Source organism: Columba livia, chromosome 6, assembly GCF_036013475.1.
Source record: "Columba livia isolate bColLiv1 breed racing homer chromosome 6, bColLiv1.pat.W.v2, whole genome shotgun sequence".
NCBI lineage: Eukaryota > Metazoa > Chordata > Aves > Columbiformes > Columbidae > Columba > Columba livia.
Window position 1 is genome coordinate 15,134,473 of NC_088607.1, and position 27,097 is coordinate 15,161,569.

Here is a 27,097-nt window from a genome sequence, read left to right on the forward strand (position 1 = left end):
AAAAAAATATGTCCTGCTCGTTCTTTTCCTAGAAAAGGTTACCTTGAACCCAAACCATTGCAGCAGCCAGCTGACACTGCGGCCCAGGACCAGCCGAGCCAAAGGCCCGGGCAACCCCGGCACGTACTGGGACAACGCAGCAGTAACGTGTCGATACCGGTAACGGCTGCGCTGCGGGGGGGGAAAGGCCCCACAACCTCTTAAGCCACAGACGCGTACTAAATTACTCCCCCTCGCCCCCAGGTGCCAGTAGGCGACCGGGCCTCGGGCAGGACAAGGCGGGCAGCGAGGGGCTCCGGCACGGCACAGCCCAGCCTCACCGGCCCGTGAGAGCGGCCGTAGCAAAGCCGAACCCCGAGCGAGGTGCCGCCAGCACCGGCTGCCCAGCGGGTGAGCTTGGCTCCCCAGTGGCCCTGAGAGCCGAGTCTGCGGGATACCCCGACGCGGCCACCGGCCCCAGGCGGCGGGCAGCGCCCCCGCCCCACGGAGATCCCCTGGACCGGCAGAGCCGCCGGTGCCGCCCGCTCACCGAGCACAGGCCCGGGCCGGGGCGGCCGCTCCGGGGGGCGGCGGGGGCGTGGCCTGGCCCCGCGAGGTGGGGGGGCCCGTTCCACCCCCCGAGCCCCAGCACTTACCTGCGGCCGAGCCGATCCCCTTCCCACTGCGCAGGCGCTGCGCATGCGCTTCGAAGGGGGCTGAGCCCCGCGGTCCTAGCGCCGCCGGCAGCTAGGGTGGGCGGGGGGCGCTGTCAGCGCCGAGACTCGCCGCCCGCCGGTTCCCCGGGCGGCCGCAGCACCGGTTTCCGGCGACAGCCGCAGGCGAGACGAGCAAGGACAGCGGCAGAGAGACTCCTCCCCGGGCCACACGGGACTCGCCTCTCCCTGAGGAGACTGACACCCCCGCCCCCCGATAGAAAATGGCCCCTCCGCCTACGAGGCCGCCCATGCCGCCCCCGGGCCGCGGCACCGCCGCCCTCCCCACACCGGCGACGGAAGTAGGAGAGGGGCGGCCCAGCCTGGCGCGGCGCGGCTCTGCCCGGAAGCCCGCCGCCTCGTGATTGCGCAGCGCCGGCGTCCTGCCGAGCCCCGCCGAGCCGCCACCGGCCCGACCCCGGCGGAGGGGCGGCCCAGCCCCGGCAGGCAGCCGCCGCGGCAGGTAGGCCCGGCGGGAGGGAGGGGTCTCGCGAATGCCCGGGGCGGCGGGGAGTCCCTCGGGCGGAGGTGGGTGTCCGGGGAGCCGGGGGTGTGGCAGGTACCCTGGGGGTTTGGTGCCCGCGGAACCGGCTCGCCGCGAGAGGAGCGTCCCCGGGGGGTTCCTGGGGCCGGAGGGTCTCCAGAGACCCCGGGGAACGGGGGGATTTAGGGGGGGCTCCGCGGCAGCAGCAGCTCCGGGCCCCCCCTGGAACATGCTCTCGGTGACCAGGGCGGGTGCCCCAGGATGAAGCGGGCCGGGATGCTGCGGCAGGTCTCCGACTTCAGCGACTTCAGCCGAGGCCACCGGCTGCAGGAGCTGCTGCGCCAGGGAGAGGAGCCCAGGCACGTCAGCTCCAGCCCCGATGGGCAGCACCTTCTGGTCCTGCAGAAGAGCCGGCCGCCCTCCCTGCCCCGGCTGGTGGCCTTCCAGCGCCACGGCATCGGCGGAGCCGACCTGGAGAGGAGCTGGCAGCCGCCCCAGCCAGCCCTGGTGGGACTGCTCTTCCTGCAGAGCCCTGTCACGCTGGGCTCCTGGGCACTGGCCCTTGTGTGGGAGCACGGCCGGACCGAGGTCTGGTACTTCACGGTGGCCGTGGGCTGGCAGCTGCTGCAGACACTGGAGCTCTGCCAGGGTGCCCGGGCACGAATCGTCTCCGTGTGCAACCAGGGAGCCAGCCTGGTGTGGTGTGAGGAGAGGCCTCCCCTGGATGCCCCCTTGGACGTGAACAAGTGTGCCTTTATGTTCTGTGTCTGCACTCGGGCTCTGGAGGTGGAGGAGCAAGGTGTTCGGCTTGGCACCGTAAGAATAGTCCTGCACAACAGCCCTGAGTATCAGGTCCTGGCCTCCCCGCAGCACGTCTTCCTGATGCCTGCCACTGCCAGCTTTGCCACCACTTCCAAATTCCTCCTCATCTGGCATCCTGAGAAGGCAAAGCTCACCATGACAGCCCCCTCTGCAGGCTTTGTCCACAGCAAGGTGCTGTGCTCCAGCAGCGAGTCAGACTTCAGGAAGCTCCTGCTTGGCTCTGTGGGTCTTCTCTCAGGTTTAGCACCTCTGGACATTCACACCTCCACTGTGTCCAACAGTGGGAGTCTGCTGCTGGTAAGCACGAAGGGTGCTGTGAATGTGGTGGAGCCAGATGGTTCCCAGAGGCATATCTTTGACCTGGAGGGGGGTCCCCTGGCACAAGGAAGTCCTGTACAGCTGAGGACTTTTGGCAGCATCCTGGCCTGCGTGCTGGCTGGGGTCCTGTACCTCATTGACCAGAACACTGGAAGGCTCATAGAAAAGAAAATCCTGAGCATGAAAGAAGTGCATTTCCTAGAGTCTCTGGGAGAGGAGGACAGCATCCAGCTCCTCACTCAAACTGGCATCTACAGCTTTAGCTTCTCCAAACCTGAGGACAGCAGCAGGCCTGAGCCATGCCTGGTGGAGATGGTGTTTGAGGAGGCCTGCAGATACTACCAGAGAAGGAGCCTTAGCAGCTCCAAGCTGACAGTGGAGAAGTTGAAGAAAGGTGGCGTGTTCCAGGCTCCTGTGGCCCTTGCTGCCATCTTGCAGCACAGCCTCCGCCAGAAGCAGAAGCCACATCGAGGCCTCCAGGACACTTATGCCAAGCTGTTGAGCACAATGAGCCTGGAGCTGCAGAGCTACATGAGCTTGGAGCTTCTCAAGACCTGCGTAGTGTGTGCCCCAGAGAGTGAGGTGGAAAGTTACTGTGAGGAGCTGGTAGAGCAGGAGGTCAGCCGTGTTTTGCACTCTGATATGGACAAGGACAACTTGGCCTACCTGAATTCTGTCTTTTCCTCCTTTCCCAAGGCTGCCTGGAAAGCCACAAGGAGCTGCCTGCAGCTGCAGCAGAATGGGGATGGCCTATTGGTAGCCAGAGCCACGCCGGAGGTGTGGAAGAAGGTCCTGGGAGGGCCACAGCAAGAGGAAGTGGGTCCAAATGGTGTGGTCCCGCTCTTTGAGCTCATCTGTGCCTCCTTCCTGAGGTTCAAACCCAAGTGGCTGCCCAGTTTTGTGGAGCTGACCCAGCAGTACGTTAGCATCTCTTGGCCGTACAGCAGCAAGGAGGGCCCAGAGGGCCGGGTGCCGCTATACAAGAGAGCACTGGGAGTGCTGGCCAGGACGAACAAGCACAGCGAAGCAGATGATGAGATGGAGCTCGAACTGCTGCTCTGTAGCAAGAGGCCTAAGGCTGTGCTGCAAGCTCTGCACCTTCTCATTGGCCTGAAGCAGTGGCAGCGGGTGGTGGAGGTGGCAGAGAAGTTCTCCAAGCTCAGCCCCTTGCTTAAAAAGGAGATATTCACCACACTGCTGGCAGAGTTTGCCCAGCACCGGGAGCTGGACCCTTATCTGGACACACTGTGGCCACTGTGCCCCGCTGAGCTCACTGCCTCGGACATCCTCACTGTGGTCCTGCAGCACCTCCCTCACTCCCAGGAGGACCCAGTGCCGTTCTCCAGCGATGGGAACCAGCTGACTGTTGGTTTGCTCAAGCCGCTGCTGCAAAGGGTTGTGCAGCATCCCAGCACTCAGGACGAGATGTACTCTGACGCCTTGCAGAGCCCCACCTTCCCCCCTCCTACCCCACCCCGAGAACACAAGATCCCCTCAAAAGCAGTGGCTGATGATGCCCCTCAGCCACCCATGGCAAGGACTTCCTCCTCCTCAGCACTGGCACAGGGTGACACTGCGTGAAGGGGAGAAGCACAACGGGACCCCGAGGATGAGGGGAAAGCCACATCCACCCCAGGAAATCCTGCCCTGCCTGGCAGTGTGGAAGCCTGCTCCTTTCTGAAGCCTCCCTGCAGAAGCATCTCGAAGAGTTGGTTGGGTGGAAGGGGTTGGGGGACCTCACCTGAAGCTAGGACAAGTTTTCTGGCTCTTTCTAGCAAGTGCAATTGTGTGTTCCCTGGTAGAGGAGCAAATGCCAGGTGCATTTGCAGGTGAAAGTGCTGGTGGCACTACAGGACTACAGAACTGCTCCCTGCCCAAAGCACTTTGTTTTCAGTCTGCTTGGCTCCTTTATAATTTCACTTCTACTTCCCTGATCCTCTAGAAGTGGTGGTGGGTTGGTGGGCAGGGACGCACAGTCTTTCCCCCCAAATTCTTTGCTCAGTGGATTGGGTGCTGCCTCCCAGCTCTGCCTGTGAGAAACTGGGCATGTTCCTTGCAATGGGGTCACAGTCCTGCTGCTCTGGGCTCAGATGCTAAATGCCAGCATGGGGCAGCTCCGTGGTACTGGGGATCCCAGCACACACGCTGGCAGCTGCAGCACTCTGTGCTGTCTCGCTGCAATTCCTCTGGGATCAGTCCTGTAGCTGTGACTGATTGCAGCTACTTAGCTGAAGAGAGCAGCTTAATTCCCTTATCTCTCTATCCCAGGCGGTACCCAAACTCTCTTCTGAGCTGAGAAGCTGGCAGCAGCCTGTGCAAGCTTGGGGCTGGCCCTGTTTCTCCTTTCCTTTGTGAAAGCTTAGATTATGCTGCAGGACGCCCGGGCCTTCTGTTCCCATCTCCTCTACCTTTGCCCTTTGCACACAAAGGGGCTTTGTCGGGGTTGTCTGGCTCATATTGTGCCTCTGTTTGCAAAGTCAGTGTAACTTGAGAGCAGTCATGCAGGAAGATCCAGGTTCCAGCCTCTCTCCAGTGCTCACTGCCTGGCCCCCTCCTCGGAGAGAGAGACCCTGGCTGTGGCTTTGCCCTTGCATTTCAGGGCTATGGTGTGAAGGAGCTCTCTCTTGCCTTGCTGGGCTGGCAGAGCCTGGCTGGGATGGGGGGGATTTACCTGCATTAGTCCTCTTGAGAGTGGGGTTAAGTGTGCAAAACAGACTTCTTTTAAAAAATAAAGGTTCCTAAAGCAGTGCTGGGGCAGTGGTGGATGTTATGAGGATGCACACCCTCAGGAAGAGGGTAGTTTTGTTTCTGGTAAAAAGTGGCCAAGCTTAACTCACCGTGGTACTGCCTAGCATGAGTCACTGCTGGGACGTGCTGGGCTCAGAGATCCAGCTGTGCCTGGCCAGCCCATTCCCTCTACAGCGCTCAGCCCTTTACTACTACAAAGCCATGGAGACAGGACTCTGCACCAGCGGGTGGGTGACTGTCTCATATGTGCCACCCCAGGCAGTGCACAGCTCAGCAAAGGCAAGCCCACAAAGTGCTGGGAGTAAGGAGACCTACCTGGGCTTCGCTCCCATCCTCTCTGCAGCTGTTTGGTGCCACAAGCAACTCCCAAAGGCCATTTGGGCTTCTTGTTGGGGGAGCTGTGGCTGGGCCCAAGACAGGGTTGAGGAAAGGGGAGTTTTTTCTCAAGAGCTGCAAAGCCTTCCCTTGTTCCTGGCTGGAAAACCAGCAACAGGGAGCAACAGGCTGACCCCAGCAGGAGTCAGCTGCCCTGGGCACGCAGTGGCAGAACTGCTGTCAGAGGTATCCTTGTTTGTCAAACTGCTTTAAAGGTGCGGCAGGGCCTCCCCCAGATGAGACCTCAGCCGCAGAAAGTCCCTGTGGTGGAAAATGATCTGGCAAAGAGGAAGAGGAACTGCTGCAACAGTTCTCTAGAGGCTGGCTGGCTGTTGGTGAGAAGAAAAGGCCGCAGCTGGAGGCTGAGCAGAGTGGGGAGCAGCACCCGCAAAGCCAGCGAGCAGAAGCTGAAGCCACAGCAGTCCTGCGCAGCTACTGTCTCCAGGGCACGGCAAGTAAAGAGGAAACAGGGAACATGCTGCGGTTGGAGACAGCCTGGGGCTCGCGGATGGAAACTGCTACATGCAAGCTGTAGTCAAGCACGAAATAGTCACAACTCAGGAGGCTGGGGATTTGGGGTGGGGTAGAGCAAAGGCAGAGCAAGCAGAGACAAAACGGAGCTAAAGGCTCTTGAGGGGCTACCAGGAAATCCATCCCAAGAAGCAGAAAGGGAGGGGCCATCCCTGGGGGAGGAGAGGCTGAGCCAGCACGCGACAGATTCAGCTGGGTGATAGGAAAGCATGGGGTTCTCTTTGCAGGCAAGATGGGTGCTGGGGGAGATAGCAGGAGGTATGGCCACTACAGCTTCAGATAACGCCTGAAGGGAGAAAATAGTGATCAGAAGATCTGAAGGCAAATGGAAAAAGCACCAAAGCAGATGCATATAGCGGAGGGTGCGTTGGCCAGCTTGGCCCAGTTGCTCATTCCAGAGACACTTAGACTTTTCAATGAAAGAAATGAGTCAAGCTGCTCAGGTTTGTTCCCACATGCCTGACCCAGCTTTTGGGATGGTCCCTGTGCTTGTGCCAAGGAGCAGCACTAAGCAACAACCATGGCTCACCTCACCACACTTGCAGACCGAGTAGCCCTTGGCTCACCTATGCGTGCAGCTGTCGTGCCCATCCATGCCATGCACCAGTGTGGGACATGTGGGGGTGGACACACAGTGCCCATGCCACCATACCCAGTAGACAGAGATGCGGGCTGCAGGCACCCCATAAAACAGCTGGAATCCCACAGATGACACCTAGCAGGATCACCAGAGGGCACAGGGAAGTGCCTGTGCACCATGGGGGCACCTCATAGACAGGAAGTTTTTGGCATGGCTTTTCTCAGGGAAGTATCCACCCAGCCACAGGTGCAAAGGGCTGCCTGGTGAGGGGATTGTCACCCAGCCTTGGTGACACTGGGCCATGGGCTGGATTAGGACTCCAAGGGTGGGCTGTGGGCAGATCACGCTTGGGGACCCCAGCAAAAACCCTCCAGTCCCAAGCTCAGCCCCAGCAGTGGGGGAACCCACCCTGCCCCTACCCTTGTGTCCTTCCATCGCAGCTGGACATGAAGAGCTCAGCCACATGTCTTCAGTGTGCACAAACACCCCATTTATTGTCTGACACAGAAAAAATCACAGCCGCGGAAAGAGTCAGGCACCTTGCAAAAATAAATAGTCACATTTTTCAAGCAAGGGGCGTGGACGAGCAGGTTCCTGCTGTCCAGCAGCACAGGCTGCAGTGGCATGGACAGTACAAGCTGCCCTGAGCCCAAGGGGTCTGGTGTGGGGGTGCTGAAGTCCCACCTGGAACAGTGCAAGGGGCAGCTCCCCTCCCACACCTACCAGAGTATCATCACATATTAGGGACCGGGTTTCAGGTGGGGTTCTCAACCTGCTCCCCAGAACCCAGGGAGAAGGTGCAGCAGATGGGGCAGCCGTGTCCATCTATTCCATGCCTGTGCCGTGGGCAACAGGGGCTAATGCCTTGTGGATGGCCGGGGGATTTTGTAAAAGTTGAAGGTGGGTGGCCTGCAAAACCAAGGTCACCTACATCACCCCCAGCCCCAGAAAGGAACAAGGGACAGACCAGGATGCATTGCGATAGCCAAGTGTCATCCCACTCCTCTCACCCACCACCACAGGAAAGAGGGTGAGAAGATTCCTCCACCCCAGCAGCTTGGGGAGGCTGGGAGCAAGAAGCACCCAAAAACTGAGGAGTGTGGGGAGATGATGGGGGGACCCCAGAACAGTCCACACTGCTCAGGTCCCACCTTCCCAGCCCCTTCTTCTAATTTTTACAACTTTTTGTATTTGTCTTTTTGATTGTAAAGACTTCTTCCAAATTTTTTCTATGTTATCAGAAGGCAGAGAGACATGTTACATGAAGAATCTAAGCTTTCCCACAAAAGGGTTATTTCTTCACCCATCTTTTTTATCACCATAACCCCTCTTGTTAGTTTTCCTTGTTTATCTCAGATAGTACTGAGGGGATCTTTGGAAATTGTATTTTTATATAAATTAAATTAATAATATTATTTCCTTAGTTAAAAAGAGGAATAAAAAGTATGTGGAAGTGCTGGCCAACCTATCGTCTAGATTTGTGTGTCTGAAATGTTAATCTTTTTAGCACATAGTAACCAAAAGCATTATAAATCATGTTTTAAACTGTGGCCAGTTACAGCTGTAACTAGATGCTGAAACAAGTTGCATGGATGCAAGCTGTGAGCTAGTCTGGCACTGTGCATTCACACTTAATGGTTTTCAATGGTACAGTTCTGCCATTGTACTTGCAGTTCTTAAGTAACCACAGCAGAGCTCTAGAAATAACCAGACTCACTATCTGACCATTGTTTAAAACACTTAAATGCCAGATGTAATTTTGGCTTGTATTATTTAGTCACAACATCAAACTTAAAAAAATTCTTGCCACAAACAACTCCCAAAGGCCATTTGGGCTTCTTGTTGGGGGAGCTGTGGCTGGGCCCAAGGTAGGGTTGAGGAAATGGGAGTTACTGCCCTGGTACCAGTACCCTCCTTGGCCTGCATTCGCCCTGTTCCCCTCCTCGCCCCCCTCCCTCTGTGCCCTGTTCCCTCTCATGCCACAGCAGCTGCCCACCCTCCTTCCCCCCTTCAGGGACCCAGCACTGCTACTTACAGCTCCAAGGTTTCATTCCTGGAGGGAAATAAAAAAAGAGGGGACAGCTTCAGTGGGGCAAGAAGATGCCTCCTGGGGCAGCCCAGCATCTCCTGGTGGGACAGGGTCTCCCCCAGGGCACACAAGGAGGACATCTGGGCTGCAGAGTGCTATGGTCCCTTCCATCCCAGCTGCCCCATCTGGACACAGAACATGGGCTCCTACAGCCTCCTAAAGCATTGCTGCCCCCAGAGCATCACTGCTCCTTCCCCTGACAGGCAAAGTGGGGCCCCACATTCACCAGCTTGGTGGCACACAGCTCCCCTGTGCCACCATTTCAGTCACCCCAAGTTTCCCTGGCAGGTGAGCCCATGTCTCCAGCCCAAAGGAAATGACAGGCACTGGGGCTACTGGTGAGGACCCTGGGCACACTGTGGGCAAGGCACAGCCTGGCTCAGCACCACGTCCCGCACACACCACATACACCCTCACACTGGTCCAGCGGGGTGGTACATGGGGGCTGGAGCAGGGGAACACCCCCAGCAAACCAGCTGCACTGCAGGGCCAAGCCATAGCCCTCTGCAGCTGGAACCCAACTGGGAACTGCTGACTACCTCAGGGGCTGGCGGCTGCATTGGAGGTCGGGCTGTTGATCAGGGGGCCCCAGAGGGACCGCGAAAGAGTCCCAGAGGGCTGGAGAGCAACCCTGGGGTGCTGGTGGCCACAGGAGCATGAGTGAGCACTGCACCCTCGTGGCAGCGACACCAACCACACAGTGTGTTGCATTCTGCACAGCATCCAGCTGTAGTCCCATTTTGGAGCTCCAGCACAAAAAAATGGCGCAAAGCAGAGTAAGTTTTGTGGCAGAGACCTGAGCCAGCCTGGGGGCTGCAGCCCTGCCAGACAAGCTGGGCTCCTTCCTCAGAAGGGGAGGTCACATTCAGCTGCCCAGAGGAGGGTTGCAGAGTAGGCAGAGCCAGGGTCTGCTCCAAAACTTCTCCATTCTTGGAGGCTGAAGGTCCCAAGCGCCCTATCTGGTCCCTGCCAGCCCACATTACTTCAGGATCAGCACCCAATGCAGTCACAGGTGGTGGGTGGCTCCTCACCTGTAGACATCAGCAATGTCCATGCGGCGGTAAAACTTAGCAAGTCTCACTGCCAGGATGATGCTGGGCAGCAGGAAGAAGGTGCACCATCCCAGGCTGAACCAGAAGGCGTTCTGGGTGTGAGGGGAGAGCCATCAGAGCCTTGACAGTGACTGGAAAAGCCTTATCTGCTTCCTGCCCCCGCAAGAGTGACACCCCCCACACACACCTCTTCTCACAGCCTGGCCTTTGCTCTCAGCCACAGCAATGTACCAGGGAGGTGCTGAGCCCTGCTTGCTCAGGACAGAGATGGGTACCCCTCATTCTGTTTGGAAGGGGTCAAGGGGACTTCATTGCCACCCACTGCATACACGTCACGCCTCACACCATGGGCCCACTTACCAGAGAGTCCAGGATGTAGTTGCAGGTGATGGCCTCCACGTTATCCAGGGTCTGAGCTATGGGCTTGCAACGTGCCACATCTCCCGTCAGCTGAGCACACAGTGAGGACCAGATATGTCAGTGTCCCGCATAACCCTGCAGCCTGTCCTCCCCTTAACCCCACTGAGGAATGCTCAACTCACCCTGCTCTTGGCCCAGGAGATGTAGGTCTCAAAGAAGTCCAACAGCTGCTCCAGGAAGGCCCACGTTTCCTGGGGTCAGGCAACCAGAGACTGTTGGTGCTGCATCCCCAGCCAACTCCATGCCCCATGTCCCCCCCATGCCAGGATCAGGGCTGTCAAAGCACCTCAACTCAGCAGCAACAGGGTTGCAAGCCCCCACCCACCCCAGCCCCTTGCCATAAAGGGAGTGGGCACCTGCAGAGAAAAGTCCCATCAGAGTTCCAGACCCGAGCGGACGGAGGAAGAAATGCGGCCGACCCAATATGAGTGATAAAGCATACTTCAACTTTATTGCCCGAGATAGCGTGCATTTATACCAAATACCATAATTATGCATACTTGTCTCTATCTAATAGGCTAAGCACATTTACTTACTCCACCTACTTGGGTTTAGCTAGCTATGCGCATCCCACATTCTTCTGACTCTTATCTCTTCAAAAATATCCTAACCCTGCCTTAGTTAGTACTTTTCCGTTCCCCCCTTTCCCACGGCCTAATAGACAAGCTAACTAAGGCCTACTTATGTCAACTAAAATGGGCTCTGCTCGTACAGTTGCTTGGTGGACTCATGTCTGTGCTCCTTGAGCCAATCCCCGACATCTCCCCCTTTTTCTTTTTTTTAATGAGCAGAGCCTGCCCAAGTGTCTGCTCTAAAATCTTCTTAATACATGATATAGCACAACTGAAGCATATTAATGCAACTACTACTATGATTAAGATAGCCAGAGCACTCTGCAAAAGCCATTTTACCCATCCTCCTAGTCCAAACCAGTTCATGAGGCCGTCTAAGCCAAAGAGGCCCACATCCTCTCTGATCTTCTGTGAATGGTCCGTAAGTTGTTTAATCTCCTCGTGGATGGATCTCGACTTATTCTGTAAATCCATAAAAGTGTTTTTCTCGTCTTGCTCTTTTGTGATCTATTATCATAGATACATTGGACGTTAAGAGAGTTAATAGTCCCAAAATACACAGTCCTCCAACAGCGTTAGAAGGAATTCCTGGTCAGGCTCTATCTTCACAGATCAAGAATACACCATACAGGAGGTTTTAGGGTCGCTGTCAATGATATCCCTTGCATTCTTCTGTGAAGCATTACACCGTCGAGTTTCATTTCTGTAGTCACCAAGAGTAGCATTAACATTTTGTAGTTTTGTCCATTCATGTTCTTGTATACTGTTCTGACACTTTTCACAAACCGGCTGAATACAAGCATCCATGGGCATAGATGCCAGCAATTCCAGTTCCTGTGGTTCGATGTCTGCTTCCAGGTGGCAATTAATCCAAAGTGCCGTGTTAGTATTATTACAGTTCGTTGCAATGCCTCTGCATCAACCACTATTTGAAACAGTCGTGTGATGCTGCTGTAGTCATCAAGGAAGACACCAACCAAGCATGTGTGGAACGCCCTTTCCAGAGACATCGCAGCCAGGCACATAGATGGTCAGTCATGTTGGCCAAAGTAATCCACATGCTAGTCCCTGTCTGCGCAGGCATCCAAAACACAGCAGCTGCAACAATCACTGTCAGGAAGACAACACAGGTCCCACGCCTCGCGCCGGCAACCACCGCAGCTCCCGATCTGCAAAAACACAAGAACAACCTCTCCCCCAGGTTATCAACCGGTGCGGCCCCCTCCACTGAACGCCAACCAGTGACCCGACCACAACCAATGCAGGCCCCCTCCGACCCAGCATGGCTCCGGGTCACAGTCACAAAGCGTTTCATCACAGGGCAAACCCAGGCTGCACCACTTAGATACAAGTGACTCACCACACACAACCCCCCTGACAATTCCCCTTTTTGTTTAAAAAACAAAACAAAACAAACAAAACAAAACAAAAACACGGTCCAGAATCAGATACGTGCGTTGGATCTTGACTACATACTCAAAATCGCAAATCAAATTCAGAGGTTCCTTAAATTTCGCAAATGGTACATATATGACAAAAGGATCATGGCCTTAAATTCATTCCCTGCATTTTCTTGATCAGAGTGACAATTGGTATATTAGTCTGTTAGCATTCTCATCATACTGTCCCACAATAGCCACAGGTTGTTTCATAGACAAATCTGTAAGTCCAATCAAATGCAGTCATCCTGTAAAGTTGTCATAAATTCATTCCTCAAAGTTTCTAACTCCATTTTGGCTGTCATATTTATTGGATATTGTTTTCCCTTACCGGATCGAAGTCTTGTTTCAGATTTCTCAGTGTAGTATTTGCTTTATCAAAAACATTGGCTGCTAAGTTCCTTGAAGATTTCTCACTTGCACAAGCAGATCTGCACCATCCAAGCACCTTCTTGTAGGATATGCAACTAAACAGAATTCTCAGAAAACGTTATTTGAGCTTACAATTTACTTAACAAATCCTGACCCAAGAGAGGTATAGGACTTTTGGGCAAATACAAGAATTCATGTATTAAAACTTTGTTCCAAATCTGGCATTCCATTTGTCTCAAAAGACGGCCTTTCTTTCGTTGTCTCCCATGCCCTCAAAAACTAGCATGGTGAATTTACTAAGAAGTCTCGTACAATTAATTACCATAGGATAAGTCTATCAACAAATTTTTGGTTTAATTGTCCAGTTTCATTAGAACTACGGGTCTGCTCAGGATGCCTTTAAACTTCACCCTCAGACTGCTCCATTCAGTATTACATCGCTGCAGTGGGGGGAGAGAGAACCCCCCTTTCACTGCTTTAAAAGCGGGCAGCCAGGTTTTTCCAGTTGTTTTTTCTTTCTGTGCAGTGTAGATATAACCAAGGTCACGCAGCTGGCACACGAGCTGGTACGAAGTAGGAGGCTCTGGGAAACTTCTCAGTTACAATGAGCTGCACATAGGCCTGGGATATTTTGCTCTTTTGTTTTCCCATTTCATTCCAGCCATAATACACTTTATATGCAATTTCAAGTAGCTCAGCAATATCTCCATTTGCCTTTTACAATTTAGAGATGTCAAAAAACAGTATAAACCAGTATAATAAACATAAATCCATTATTCTATTGTCCTAGATCCAAATCAGTTCACATTCCAGCAACCTTTAAATACAACTTCATAACTTCATACAATACCCCAAGTTCACATCTATCATAGTATTTTAACAATTTAAATGCTTTTCTAACAATATAAGCGATTACTTTAATGTGTAAGGATGCATCCTAAGGGGGAGCAAGGTGGAATTTTAGCAGTGGAACCGGTTCCCATTTTGTAATTATCTCCCCAAACAAGATTCTTTTGGTACCGAATATGAATATACAAACTAAAATACTGAGCTCAGATACGAAAACCATATACCAAGTTCAAATAAGCAGATGGATCACACTTACACCAATTTAAGACAATATCTCAATTTTTGCATTGCACCTTGAACCGCTTACTGCTCAGCCAGGTGGAGATACCTCTGGGTCTCCCTGACAAAATGGGTCAGTGCGCGCTGGAGGCCCATTTGGCATTCCCCCCCCGCAGCAAGCTGGACTGGGCAAGGCCTTTTTTTTTTTTTTTTTTTTTTTTTTTTTTATAGTGTCTCATCTGGTGCGCTACAACTGTTATTCTAAAACCATGATTCTTCACTTGATGTGCATACAAAAAGGCCAAATTTAGTGCACCGAGATGAGAGACAGCCTGTCACAGAGTTGCGCAAGTCTGGATATTGGAATAAAGCTAGTACGCTAGAAAAAAAAAAAAAAAAAAAAATATAACAGCTACTACACATAAAATCTTAACATCACGTTCACGCAGTAAGGAGCTAAATTACTCATGATCTTTTATACTATCACAAAACGCACCTTTTGAGTCAACCGATTCTCATGATTTAACAGTCTGTGAACTTACTCTACCATATAACAAAGACCTACCAAAATTGCAACATGCTTAAACAGATACCCACAAAGAAAACAGGCTAATAAGGAAAACATTGTGCAGACTTCGGCAAGTTTACTGTGACCTGTGTGTTATCAGTTAACTCTCTCTCAGCTGTCTGAAATGATTTAATGATCTCTTGTAGGGATTTATTTTGTCTTACTTTTCTCACCCTAAAACCAACATTAATTGCAACAAGGTGTTATACTTCAAGATTCTATTCCCCGGACACTTTTCCCAATCATTTAACTTATACAGCAGCCACCATTAATTACAATATTTTACAAGATCTTCTTTCCTCATATTTCCAAGTGCTTCCCTATGTTTTGAAACACCTCCCAATACCGATTTTTTATGAACACGACTGAAAACAGTAATTTCTGACCCCACGGAAAAGCACAGGGCTGCTTGCAGCGTGAGTGGGAAAAGTGGAGAGAAAGTTTTACGGTGCACTTATACCACAAAGAAACAATTCTAACAACAACCAGTAAAACAATTAACTCACATTCCTGACAAGCTGCTTGACTTTCAGAGAGGCAATAAACAGCAGCACATAATATGCACTGTAAAACTCACAAATAACATGTTGATAGCAAACTTTAGCATTCTCTACTGCCAATTCCAAAACCAGTGCTTCCTTAACTTCTAAGTTTTATACCCTGAGTCCCCAGAAGCACCCCCTTTCCCGTCACGATTATCATGACCACATTGCCGACTGTCAGATTCACTTGCTGTTAGCTGATCTAATCTGTCACACAGTTCTGTTGTCCAGTTCTATTTTCAGTGACTTCTTCTGTTCTCTCGTGGAAGTTAGAGGGTTAAAATGCAGGAAAAGCAGATTGGTAAAATTGGTAAAAGGAACTGATAGTACACTTGTTTACGACTTTAGCATTCTCAGCTTTCACAGGTTCTTTGAGTAAGTTGTCTGACACCAATCCTCTGGACTTGCTGTTCTCACCAGGGTTAGATGATGGTACAGGAGGCTAACCGTGTGGCATTGTTCCTCCCCCCGCCCCAGACTGCTGAACCATCGGGGGTGCCGAAAGCACAGCAGGGGATTGCATAGGGAGGGCATCGCAGACACAAACCGGGTGAATTTCACCGCAACTTTCAGGATACTTATCAGGCTGCAACGCTGCAAAAATTCCGGCAGCAGCAGACCGTTCAAGCTTCCATGTAGTTACTAATGATTTAGCTTCTGTATGTCCATTGCTGACTTTATCCCATAATTTCTGCTCTATACTGTCCCAAAGTTCAAGTTTTGAGTCACTAATGCTCGTAACAGTCTTTTCAGGTTTTAATTGCTTCACTGTAGTATTTATCAGTTTCCAGATGGTTACAAGGCCGAGAATATATCTTTCGCGGTGACTAATTGCCTTCCACAACACAGTTCCCATCTTTTTCCAAGTCTCTATTTGAAAAACTTCTGACAGGTCAGCAGGATACCTATTGCCTCTGCACCAAGTTAATAGTCTTTTAAGGTTCTTCGCTGATAACGCAGATATGCCCGTTTCCATCGGCGGAGCGGAAGGCTCCATTTTGCCGAGTTTCTGTGAAGCTACCGCGGCTAAATTCTTTTTCACTTTATGACGCTTAATATTATTAATTACTTCCCTCCACGGTTTCATCAGTTTCTTAGCTGTTTTATCCTCGTCTATGACCATATCCCACAACACGTCCCCCAATTTCCTCCACTCTCCTTCATCAAACAGTAAATCAGGATCCTGAAAACACCCCTTAGTTTTCCCCGTTGCTACTAGACCAGCTAGCTGTTTAACGCAACTATAATTAACCCCTCGCTTTTCTAAAAAGCTTTGTAATAAATCTAGGGCTACTTCTAAATCCATTTCTCTGTTATTCATCATTTTAACCCGTTTCTCCGTTATTCATCACTTTTAATCCGTTTCTCTGTTATCTATCACTTTTAATCCGTTTCTCTATTATCTATCACTTTTAATCCGTTTCTCTGTTATCTATCTCTTCGTTATTCATCATTTTTAATCTATTTCCCCGTTATTCATCATTATAGTACGGTACCTCTTGCTAAATTAAGAGACCTCTTGCAGCCCTTGTTTCCTGTAGCCCAGCACTGGCGAACTTCAGTCGGTTCAGGCTTCGGAGACGACACACCGCAGCACAGTGTTCGGTCGCTCTTGCCCGCCGGTCGCTGCTCTCCCGGCGCCTTTTGCTTCTATCCGCCGCTTCGGATCGCCGGTTCGGGCGCCAATTGCAGAGAAAAGTCCCATCAGAGTTCCAGACCCGAGCGGACGGAGGAAGAAATGCGGCCGACCCAATATGAGTGATAAAGCATACTTCAACTTTATTGCCCGAGATAGCGTGCATTTATACCAAATACCATAATTATGCATACTTGTCTCTATCTAATAGGCTAAGCACATTTACTTACTCCACCTACTTGGGTTTAGCTAGCTATGCGCATCCCACATTCTTCTGACTCTTATCTCTTCAAAAATATCCTAACCCTGCCTTAGTTAGTACTTTTCCGTTCCCCCCTTTCCCACGGCCTAATAGACAAGCTAACTAAGGCCTACTTATGTCAACTAAAATGGGCTCTGCTCGTACAGTTGCTTGGTGGACTCATGTCTGTGCTCCTTGAGCCAATCCCCGACAGGCACCCAGAGGCGCGGGGGACCCCTGGGGAGGACAACAAGGCAGGACAAGCAGACAGATATTGCTTGGCATCCCTCCGCAGAGGGAGGTTTTGGTGTGGGGATCTGGTCACATTCCCACCAGCTGGCCCAGCAGCGGGGCAAGGTGAGCTCACGTTCTTGATGATGTTTGCCATCTCCTTCTCCAGGAACTCCTGGGTTTTGCTGACTTTATCCAGTGCAGCTTCCGTCTGTGCCTGGGGTGCAAGGTGCTCTCAGAAGTGTGTTGGGGGAAGTGGGGTCCCCACATCTCCCCCCTGCGCCACCCAGCAGCAATGCTTGTGACATGGTGTCTCTGAGCTGTGGTGTCCCCAGTAGTCACATGCTGGATGCGTCTGAGTGCTGTGGCATGGGCCCCCTCCCTCTGCCCCATGAGCAGTCCCTACAGTGCATGTCTGGGGAGTCCCACAGCAGCCACCAGCCCTCCAGACTGCAGGTCTACACTGTGGGACCTCAAGGGCACTTTGCAGGGTGCTCCAGACTGGGATGCGCTCAGAAGCTCCTCTTGTACAGTTTACCTTGAGCTGGGCAGCCCCACTCTGCACCAAGTGGATGTTCTCCTTCAGGCTTTGCTGGGTATGAAGAGAGGGGGGTTAGAGGCACAAACCCCGCAGCTCAGCTGAGACCTCACCAGCAGACTCTGAGCCCTGGGGCAGCACAAGCCAGAACCCCCAGGACCTTCCAACCCCAGAATCACTCACCAGTGGCCCAGAGAAGCTCGTCTGTATTTCCTTGCCCAGCTCCCTCAGCTGGCGAGCATAATCCTTCAGCTCCTTTTTTGCAGTGTCTTCCATACCTGTGCCCTGGAGGAGCTGCAGTCAGCAGTGTCCCCAAGCACGGGGTCCCTGCCCCAACACAGCCACCTGATGGGGGGCCAGGCTGGAGAAGAGAGCTGGGCAAGGGTGAACAGCTTTGCCTCCCCTCGACACCCAGGCAGATCTGTGGAGGAGTCGCCATGGCCAGTGGCTTTGGGGACAGGGTGGCCATGGCCCTGGGGTGCCGTGGGCTCTCACCCCATTGTCTGCCAGCTGCTCCAGCTCTGTGGCCAGATCCAAGAGGCTTCCCTGTGTCACACTCTGATCCAGCTGGAAAAGGCAGAGACAGAGCCATGAGAATGGGGAGTGCGGCCCATGGGGGGGCCGTACCCCACCCCTGTGGGACAGAGTGGAACCAGAGCCTCCCAGGTGGAGGAGGTGCCCAGTTGCCCTAAGGAGTGAGACAGATGGCAAGGGACACTCTGGGAGCCTGCAGTAGGACTCTCAAAACAGCAAAGGAGAGGGGGCAGTGAAACCCCTTAATACACATTAGGACCTCCCATCCCAACACTAGGCTGTCCCCAGCCCACCTGCTCCAGGGTGGAGGTGAAATTGGGGGGCTGCCCTGCCCGGCTGGCGTTCAGCAGCAAGTCTCTCTGGCTCTCTTTGAGCAGCAAGATGGGGCTCAGGGTGATGTTCACCTTCTCAAAGGCTGTGGAGATCTCTCCTGTGTACTGCCAGAGTGAGGGAAACCATGATTAGGAATGGTGCTGTCTCATCACTGTCGCCCCAGCACCAGCCCTGCATGCCCAAGCTCTGGTCCCCCAGACCCTGGCACCCCTACACTCACCTGGCTGATGTTCAAGAGCTCATCCAGGGACACGCTCTGGTCCAGGTGCAGCGCTTGCCACAGGGCAGTGTCTTGCTGGCACTGCCTGCAGGAAGAGGGGCATGGGGGTGAAAATGGGGCAGAAGAGAGCCACCCCCTCCCAGGAGCATGTCCTCACCCACATGGGCAAGTCACACCTTGCTCCTTCCCTGGCATTGGCACCTGCCCACAGGGCAAGCTGTCCCCATCCTGGGGAGCTTCTGTGGGAGCTGAGCAGCTGTACCCCTACCCAAAGATGCAGTGCTGGGGCCGGGACTCACCTGTAAATCTCTGAGAAGTTTGTTGTGCCACCCTCCTGGCCCAACAGTTCTGATAGGTTGAAGCCAGGGATCAAGCCAGGGGTGTCCACAAGCTGAGAGCAAGAGATGGAGAAACTAGACAGGGCAGGACACCTGGGAAGAGCATCCCAAAGCAGCCAGCCCTGCCTCTGCTCCACCAGTAGCCCTCAGAAAGGCTTCAGTGGCTCCAGGCAGGGGTGTCTCCCCACAGGGACCTCACCTGGAAGAGCTGCTGGTTGTGCCAGGACTCACAGACGAGCATGTAGGTGTTCCCCCCCAGCACAAAGGTGATCAGCACCAGCAGCATCAGCAGCCAGGAGAAGATGAAGCTGAAGCCAACCCCTCTGCCAGGACAGAGATGCTGTCAGCACCCGAGGCCCTGTACCCCGGCATTATAGAATCATAAAATCATTATGGTTGGACGAGACCCTCAAGATCATGAAGTCTAACCATTAACCCAACACTGACACTAAACCATGTCTCTAAGAACCTCATCTATACATCTTTTAAACACGTCCATGGATGGTGACTCAACCACTTCCCTGGGCAGCCTGTTCCAATGCCTGACAACACTTTCTGTTAAGGAATTTTTTCCTAATATCCAATCAAAATCTCCCCTCGCCCAACTTGAGGCCATTTTCTCTTGTCTTATCACTTGCTGCTTGGGAGAAAAGACCAACACCCTCCATGCTACAACCTCCTTTCAGGTAGTTGTAGAGACCTATAAGGTCTCACTTCAGCTTCCTTTTCTCCAGGCTAAACAACCCCAGGTGCTTCAGCAACTCCTCATCGGACTTGTGCTCCAGACCCTTCACCAGCTTCATTACCCTAATCAATGCTGGCATTGCCTCCAGCCAGGACCTTCACACCCCTTGCCCCTGCAGCAATGCTGGGAAGCGCCACCATTCCCACAAGCGTATCTCCACTCTGCCTTCGGCCCCCAGAGCACAGCCAGGCTGTACCCTGGGTCTTGGACCCCAACATGGCTTCCCCCAGCTTTGCAAGCCACCACCCCCCAACAGAGCCACAGGACCAGGCACATGCTGCCTGGCGCCCACCAGCAAGGGACAAACGTCCTCTACTCGAACGCCTTTCACCAGCACCATATTTTACCCTTGCATTCACCACCTGCATGGTGAGTTGCCAGGGGGCAGGCCATTAAGCTGCAGTAATTTGATTATTTGGGAGTTGAGCATCCTCAGGCCACCCCTGCCCACCCATCCCACTGCTCCCACATGCATCCTCACGCCATGAAGAAGTTCCCGCCAGCATTGGAGACACAGCTGCGCTGTGTGGGCAGCACACTTTCCTTCAGCCCCAGGGGTCCCAGCAGCAGTCCCATGACATTGCAGAGAACCACCAGCAGCACCATGCAGCACAAGAGGACACACACGCTCCACCTGGGGCAAGAGGAGGGGCAGGAGTCAGACAGCAGGACCTGGCACCCTGAGCAGTGCCCGGCATCACATTAGCTGCTGTCTCAGGGAGGAGAAAGCTCCCAGGAGCCTTGGCAAAGAAGGGGCATGGGTGGCTGCCAGGCAGATCTCTGGCTACCCAGCACCCACAGCCCCACCACTGAGCAAGCCCCAGCTCCAGCAACTGGAGGATGAAGAGTGTGAGCCTCTCCAGACAAGGGAGCCAGGGGATCCAGCAACCCCTCGCCCACCTGAGCCAATCCACACTGATGGTCGGCTCCCTGTACTTCTCCAGCACTGACGTGGCATCGCTCAAAAAGGTCCCAACATTCTCCTCCACATCCAGGAGCGGCAACTGCTCCTGCAAGCTCCTGATCTCCTGCTTGATGAGGCCCAGCTGGTCCTGGGTCTCTGGAGGGGATGGAGACAGGTTGGTGCTGTGAACTGCTGCTCTAGTCCTGCTCATCCGGGGCAGGTGAGCCTGGGGTATCAGGGACTCAGAAAGGATGGTAAGATGGTGGTTTTGGCCAAGGATGGCATCAGCATGACAGCACATGGGGACTTGGGGACAGCCAGGGCTGCAGGCAGTGGGGTGGCAGCAGGGGAGGTCTGCAGGCAGAGGTGGGATGAGAAGGGAGCCCTGGGAGAGGGGGAATTCAGCACATGGGGCACAAAGCCCTGCTTACTTGTCACAATGTCCTGGGACTGCTCTTGCACCTTGGCAGGGATCGTGTACAGCGTGCTGTTAACCTGCGTTTGGGGGCACACAGTGTATAGCTCATGTCCCTGCCCACAGCTGAGCAGTGCATCCCCTCCATCCCCAGATCCCGGTGGCTCAGGACAGCCAGGGTTCCCCCAGCACCCAGCCCTGGCCATGCTATCACCCGGGGGTGGCGGGGACAGAGGGCAGGCTCCAGTCAAGGCAAACATTCAACCAGCACGTCCCTCCATGCAACAGCAATTAACTCTTGGCGGGGCTCTTCCCAAGCCACCCCCTTGCAGCACAGCCCCAGCAGCACCAGGAGCATCCAGCCCTGTACCTAGGTGCAGAGGGGGACAACTTACCTTCTCTACTTACCTCCTCTAAATCAGCCGTTATGTTGGAGTCAGACACACCATCCAGCACCTCCAGCTGCTGCTCCACACTGGGGATCTGCAGGGAGAGCCTGGGGTCATAGGGCTGCAGGGGCTGGGGAAGGGGCTGTGGGGGACTCTGCACCCTGCTGCTCCTCACCAAGGTGAAGTTGGTGCTGAAGGCAAGGCCGTCCAGGGACACGTTGCCGCAGGGGTGGCCGCAGTGCTGCAGGCTCTGGTTGAGGCCGTCACGCAGGCTGGCCAGCCGCTGGCTGTAGTTGCTCTGCAGCTCCTCAAGGTGCGAGCGAGTGTCGGCAATGCTGACAAATGTGGCCGCCAGCGTCTCCATCCCTGGGGAGATGGGGGGTGCTCAGGGCCTCATCCTGCCAGTGTGGTGGGGGTTTATCCTCACCCAGCTGAACTTCAGGGATCCATCAAAACATGCAACATAGGGGCACCCCCCAAACTCCCAGCGTTTGGTCCAGGCTGCAGCTGGGAGGCCAGATGAACCCTCGTCCCTGGGAGCCTTATGCAAACATGCATGTACTCCAGCTCTCAGCACTGCTGTTCCCCCAGATCCCCTCTGAGACCTTGCCAGCCACCCAGGGATGGTTGCCACTACCTTGCAAGAGGCCCTGGAGGGATCCCAGAGCCTCATCCATGCTGCTCCTGATGCCTGAGATGATCATGCCGCCCAGGTTGGGCCCAATGTCTGCAGATATAGGAGAGACGGTGTCAGTGATGGGACCCCTGAGGCCCTGGGACTTGCAGGGAAACTGCCAAAACCACCAACCCCACCTCCAGGACCCCATGCCACATCCACTCCCCAGGTGGGGACAGAAGGGACACCCCCATCCTGCCACCACTTGCATCACCCTCCCCAGAGAGGAGCCTGAATGGGGAAAAGCAGCAGCTGGAGCAGAGCAAGAGCCTGGAGGAGCCCCCAAACCCGCTCCCATTAGACATTCCCATGAGAACCAGCCTGGTGACTCCCAGGGCCAGCAACCATCTGCAAGGCAGTGAGACACAGCCACACAGAACCCCTAGCCACCCTGGTCCCCAAGCACCCCAGCCCTGCTGGAGCAGCTCGCCAGGGGTGCACAGGGATGCTCCAGCCCCGCTCTGCCGCACACTCTCACCCTGGAGGCTGTGGTTGGCATGGCCCAGTGGGATATCGCTGCTGTCGATGATAAAATTGACTTGCTGCAGGGACAGAGATAGGGTGTCAGTGCAGGTGAGGACCCTTCCCCACCTCCAGCCCCACTGTTAACCTTCCCAAGGGGGCTACTTGGACTGCTCTCCCTGCTTGGCCCCTTGTGCCCCATCAGGCACCCCAGCCAGGGTAGAAGGACCAGGCATGCCTGGGGGATGGAGGCCAGGTAGGTGTGGGCATTGTCCACGGTGTTGTTGACGTTGGGGAAGGTGCCATGCACAGCCTGGGAGAAGCGGGTGTTGCTGATGAAGGCGCAGACGTCACCAGCCCTACAAGGGAAGGGAGGCAGGGTCAGCACACAAAGAGCTCAGTCCCAATACTCCCTCCCAGGACCCTCTAAATACCCCAGCACCGACCCCAGGCTGCAGGGTCCAGAGTACAACTCTGAGCCATGCTTCCAGACCATCCAAACAAGTGCCCTGCGCACAGCCAAGGGGCCAGACAGAAGGGACATGGAAAACCGAAGTACAAGAGAGCCTGGTGCACTCGTATTTCCCTGCAGGGAAGCTGTTGGAAAGGGTCTGCGCCATGTCAAGGCACAGCCCCCTGGGGCCAGCTCCCCACTGCTGCTGCTTCCTTTCCTTTGTCCGGTCCTGCTGGGATCAGCTCCTCTGAACAATGGCAGCTTCCTGGCACAGCCGCCAAGCACCGGCCTTTCCACCCTCCCTCGGGTCCCATCCGGAGTCTCCCAGTCAGTTCACTCACAGGAGGAGAGCAGAGACCAGCAGGACGGAGACCCAGAGCGCCTGGCGCCGGCAGCCCGTCCGCCGGTCCTGCTTCTGGTACATGCGGCCCCCGCAGTTCCCGCAGCAGCGGCAGCAGCAGAAGCAGCATCCCACCAGGGGCACAAGGATGATGAAGAGGAGCCCGATGGCCGTACAGACCAGGAAACCCGTTTCGTAGATCAGCAGCTGGGGGAGGAAGAATGTGAGGCAGCATAACACTGGTGCCCCTGAAGGTTTCCCAGCTCTAAGGTCCTGTCCAGACCCCCATAGGGCAGAATGGTTCTCCCTAGGGTGTTGCCCAGCACCCACGGCTCAGCCTCAGAGCAGCACCCACCGGCATCCCCCAGCCCATGGTGGTGTGGGGCTCCTGGCTCCCTGCTCACCTCCTCGACTTGCTGCTTCCCAATGGCCTTCTCACTCTGTGACTGCCCAAAATCTGCAATGAGTTCTGGAGGAGAAGGAGCAGAGAGGGCTGTGAGCAGGTGCTGGTCCCTGGGGGGCTCTCCAGGAGGGCCCCACACCCCGCTCAGCCCAGAGAGAGGCTCTCAGCACTGCATATCACCTTCAGCGCTGCAGCTCAAAGTGGCTGTGAGTGCATGGCACATTTCTCCCTTCCAGCTGTCCCTCTCTGGCCATTGTGTCACACAGCACTTTTGCAGCCAGGAAAAGCTTGCAAGCCCCCAGGCTTTCAGGGGTCCACAGAGCAAGGGGGTGCCCCCCTGCAGCATGTCCTGGGTGCAGGCTCGGGGAAGGATGCTCCCACCACCACCTTGGCAGCCCAGCCCCAGGCAGATGCGGAGCTGGCACTGCAAGCACAGGATAGGTGCTGGGGCAAAGTTCCCCTCCACCGTGCTGCCTCTTTCATTGCCAGGGCTCACCCTGCCCATGCCCCATGGCCTCACTAAAAGCTGTGTCAGTACACAGTACTGTGTGATTGTACCCTGGTATCTGCGTGACACAAGGCCACAAAGCCACTCCATTGTTTGCCAGCCACAGATTTGCTGTCCGTTGCCGGCAAGCAGGAGCTGAGCCCAGTGAAGTAGGAAGCACAAATGCCAGCAGCCAGAGTGGCAACCCCCCCCGATGGGGGCAGCACTCGCCCCAGGGACATCGAGCAGCCGCAGGGTCCTGGCATCACCTGTGCCAGGCTGTGCCAGCACATCCCCTCAAGAGTGAAGGAGGGGGGGCAAGTGCTGGCAAGCAGGGTGTTGCACAGGGGGTACCTGCAGCAGTGCCGTGTGGGTGCTGGCATGGGTACATGCTGCTCTTGGTGGCCCCAAACCGAGTCCTGCCTAAGCATGCTTTGTCACTTGCAAGCACAGAGACCCAGGCAAGGACCTCCCAAACTCACAGGCAGCGTGAGGTTCGCTCTGCACTTTTTGTTGGTGCCTGGGATGAAGTCATCTCGAGGGAGGATGTGGCAGGACTGCCACCAAAGCCTGTCCTGGGGCCTCCTGGGGCCCACCTGAGACTGTCCCCTAGTTGTGATGGGACATGGGCAGGACACAACTCGCAGTCCTCAGGGATTCCATTTGCCCCCCCATCCTACCTCTCCTAACCCAGTACCCCAGCATTTAAATGCTGGATGGACAGTCACCAGTGCAGGGTGGCTCAGGCTGAATCAGGACCCAGCAGCTCCAAGCAGCACCCCCACCCCATCGCCAGCCCCCCATCACCATTACCCACCTACGGGCAGGGCGTTGGGCTGCACCAGCCGCAGGAAGCCATGAACCATCCCCACCAGGCCGGGGGTGCTGCTCCCTGGCGCCTCGGGGCCAGGGCCGTACACGGGCTGCGAGATGTTCCCCAGCTCCATTGCGGCACCTCCGGTGGGTGCCTGGGCACAGGGAGGAGTTGTCAGTGTTGTTGGGGCGTGGGGCCACCCAGCCTACCCTACCTTTGAGCAGGAAACGCAGTGAGAAAATAATCAGGCACCTGCCAGCTCCTGCCCGGAAGGAAAGAACTGTGGGAGAGCACTGAGGAGGGACGGGGAGTCCCGGGGGCAGCAGGGTGGGGGCCAGGCAGGAGGTGCACACAAGTGACCAGAGGGGCTGTGGGGGATGAAGCAGAGACGAAGCACTTACCCTTTCCTCTGGCACCTTTGCGCACACAGGTCTGCTGCAGGGCTCAGCTACACAGTGTCAGCCCCTTGGGGCTTTATGGTTTGTTTAAGTTTCAGCTGTGATTGCTGAGAAGCTGCTTGCCGGGGAAGGCGTCAATGCTGGGATTGCCCCACCCTGCCCCTGCCACCTCCTGGCACCCGGCCACCCTGGGTTGCCTCTCCATACCCAGGTCAGGGTCACCACCAACCCGTCCCAACCCAGGCACCAGGGAGAAACCCCTCCGCGAGTTCCCGTGCTCTTTCTGGTTTCCTCCTGTCCCGAGGGTGACCCGTGAGGATCCCGAGGGCACCCACTGCGCCTGCTCCACCCCAGCACCAGCTGCATCCCTTTGGGATGGGGCGTGCTTGGCCAGCCACAGTTTCAGCACAAACCAGCTCTGGCCACAGAACCCGGGTTTGCGTTTAAAAAAACCTTCCCAAATGGGGCATTGCAGCAAACCCGGCATCTTCCACGCACACCCTGACCCTCCCAAGCAGGGGACAGCCTCAGGGACCCCCAGACAGGATTTTTCCTCCGAGGCTGGAGGTCTGCCAGTGCCTGCCCCGCTCCATCCCCCCCTCTCCGCCCGCCGAGGTCTCCCACGCCACCGCCCCGTGGTCCTCAGCCCACGCTCCGCCGCCGGGGTCCCGCCCGGGCTCTGAGACCCACAGCCGGAGGCAAGGTCGGGGGGGCGGAGGTCTTTCCTGGTTGTGCTGCGGACGCACCCGGTGAGCGCGGGGCGGCTGCCCCGGGGATCGCGTCCCGGCGGCGGGAGCTCTGCGGCTCGGCTCGGCACAGCTCCGCACCAAGACCACGGCGCGGGCGGCCCCGGGAGGGATGGGCATGGCCGGGCTGGGCCGCCCCTTCCGTCCCGGCCCCCCGGGGTCTGTCCGGGGAGTGCGGCTGCCCCGGCCCCCGCCTCTGTCGGGAGGGAGGCCTCTGCACCCGCCCCACTGAGCCTTGGCACCCCGCCACCGCTCCGGGGGGACCCCTGCTCCTGCCCCATCCCATTCTGACATGCTGCATCTGCCCCCAGAGACCCCAGCTCCTGCCCTGTCCCACCGGGGAGAGACCCCGGCCCCCAGTGCCCAGCCCATGTGCTCCATGCACAGGTGAGGCTCCCTCTCTGCCCCACAGAGACCCAGCACTGGCCCCTCCAACAGCCCACCCTGCCTCAGCCCCTGTGCCCAGAGCTCCCCATGCCAGCCCTCAGCTGTGCCCTACACCTCCCCAGGACAGCCAGTGTCCCCAGCATGGTCCTTGGCCCTTGTCTCAGCCCTGTGTCCCTGCGTGGCGCACCATGTGGTTTTGGACAGGCACCAGTGGGGAGTCTGGGTAAACCATACCGGTACATCCCAGGCTGATGGCTTGCTGGCTGCCATGTCCCAGGTTACTGCTTAACTTTCCCAGGCACAAGCTGGCATCACTGCTCTCCCGTGACCTTGGGCAAAGGTGGCACGGGGAGGAAGGCAGCCCTGCCTTGGAGCTTCCTTCTGGCCTGGCTCGTGCCGGGCACTGGGGTGCCCTCTGGCTTGGCACTGGCACCAGGGCAGAGCATCAGAGGACACAGATGCCCCATCCTTAAAAAAAAGAAAAAACAAAACAAAACAAGCAGAAATTCAGCAAGTTTCTCACAGCACTAGGGCTGCTGTGAGGAAGGGGTTTAGGGGCTTTCACGAGCATATTTCAGATTTCCGTTTCAGACCTCAGTCCCAAAGTGTTGCCTCAAGGCCCCTCGCCAGCTCCTGGGGCAGGGGCCGTGTGCGGAGCTGGGCACCAGGGACCCTGCATGGAACGGGGCTGGCTGCCCTGGGTGCTGTGCTCCCCAAAATCAGTGTATGCTCAG

General features: G+C 55.6%; 3 protein-coding genes across 11 annotated transcripts in view; 1 reads left to right on the plus strand and 2 right to left on the minus strand.

Annotated features, from left to right (window-relative positions):
* Positions 1-839, minus strand: part of ARMH3 (armadillo like helical domain containing 3) — a 129,305-nt gene extending 128,466 nt beyond the window's left edge. The window contains exon 1 of one of the 5 annotated variants that reach the window (XM_065068275.1): positions 636-839. The gene's annotated coding sequence lies outside the window, so the exon portion shown is untranslated. The other 4 variants (XM_065068271.1, XM_065068272.1, XM_065068276.1 and 1 more) reach the window with 4 other exon arrangements.
* A 181-nt stretch (positions 840-1,020) lies between these two features.
* HPS6 (HPS6 biogenesis of lysosomal organelles complex 2 subunit 3) lies at positions 1,021-5,062 on the plus strand. The gene is made up of 2 exons (XM_065068224.1): positions 1,021-1,155; positions 1,423-5,062. Exon 2 carries the CDS (start codon positions 1,438-1,440, stop codon positions 3,895-3,897), a length of 2,460 nt encoding a protein of 819 aa, XP_064924296.1. The 5' UTR covers positions 1,021-1,155; positions 1,423-1,437; the 3' UTR covers positions 3,898-5,062.
* A 1,956-nt stretch (positions 5,063-7,018) lies between these two features.
* LOC102092055 (prominin-1-A) lies at positions 7,019-26,134 on the minus strand. Of its 5 annotated transcripts, none has more exons than XM_065068218.1 (25): positions 25,977-26,134; positions 24,836-24,986; positions 23,533-23,597; positions 23,130-23,335; positions 22,573-22,693; positions 22,351-22,414; positions 21,834-21,923; positions 21,372-21,562; positions 21,216-21,290; positions 20,824-20,887; positions 20,389-20,548; positions 19,970-20,122; positions 18,943-19,066; positions 18,705-18,796; positions 18,406-18,490; positions 18,146-18,289; positions 17,814-17,885; positions 17,502-17,603; positions 17,319-17,372; positions 16,917-16,997; positions 10,234-10,302; positions 10,052-10,141; positions 9,671-9,783; positions 8,586-8,603; positions 7,019-7,459 (listed from the first exon to the last, which is right to left on the minus strand). In XM_065068218.1, exons 1-25 carry the CDS (start codon positions 26,094-26,096, stop codon positions 7,408-7,410), a joined length of 2,556 nt encoding a protein of 851 aa, XP_064924290.1. In that variant the 5' UTR covers positions 26,097-26,134; the 3' UTR covers positions 7,019-7,407. The 5 variants fall into 5 exon arrangements, with proteins under 5 accessions (XP_064924290.1, XP_064924293.1, XP_064924294.1 ...); XM_065068221.1 differs by having other exon boundaries at positions 24,836-25,046; positions 25,977-26,130; XM_065068222.1 differs by lacking the exon at positions 25,977-26,134 and adding an exon at positions 25,234-25,946.
* Positions 26,135-27,097: the final 963 nt, after the last annotated feature.

What these genes read in the sequence shown, in the direction of transcription:
- HPS6 (XM_065068224.1), top strand. Translation starts at nt 1,438, where the DNA reads ATGAAGCGGGCCGGGATGCTGCGGCAGGTCTCCGACTTCAGCGACTTC.
- LOC102092055 (XM_065068218.1), bottom strand. Translation starts at nt 26,096, where the DNA reads ATGCCCATCCCTCCCGGGGCCGCCCGCGCCGTGGTCTTGGTGCGGAGC. An exon ending in ATCAGTGTGGATTGGCTCAG is followed by an intron (nt 20,123 to 20,388) that starts GTGGGCGAGGGG and finishes CTCTTGCCCCAG; the next exon opens with GTGGAGCGTGTGTGTCCTCT. An exon ending in GTGGGGCTGCCCAGCTCAAG is followed by an intron (nt 16,998 to 17,318) that starts GTAAACTGTACA and finishes CTTGCACCCCAG; the next exon opens with GCACAGACGGAAGCTGCACT.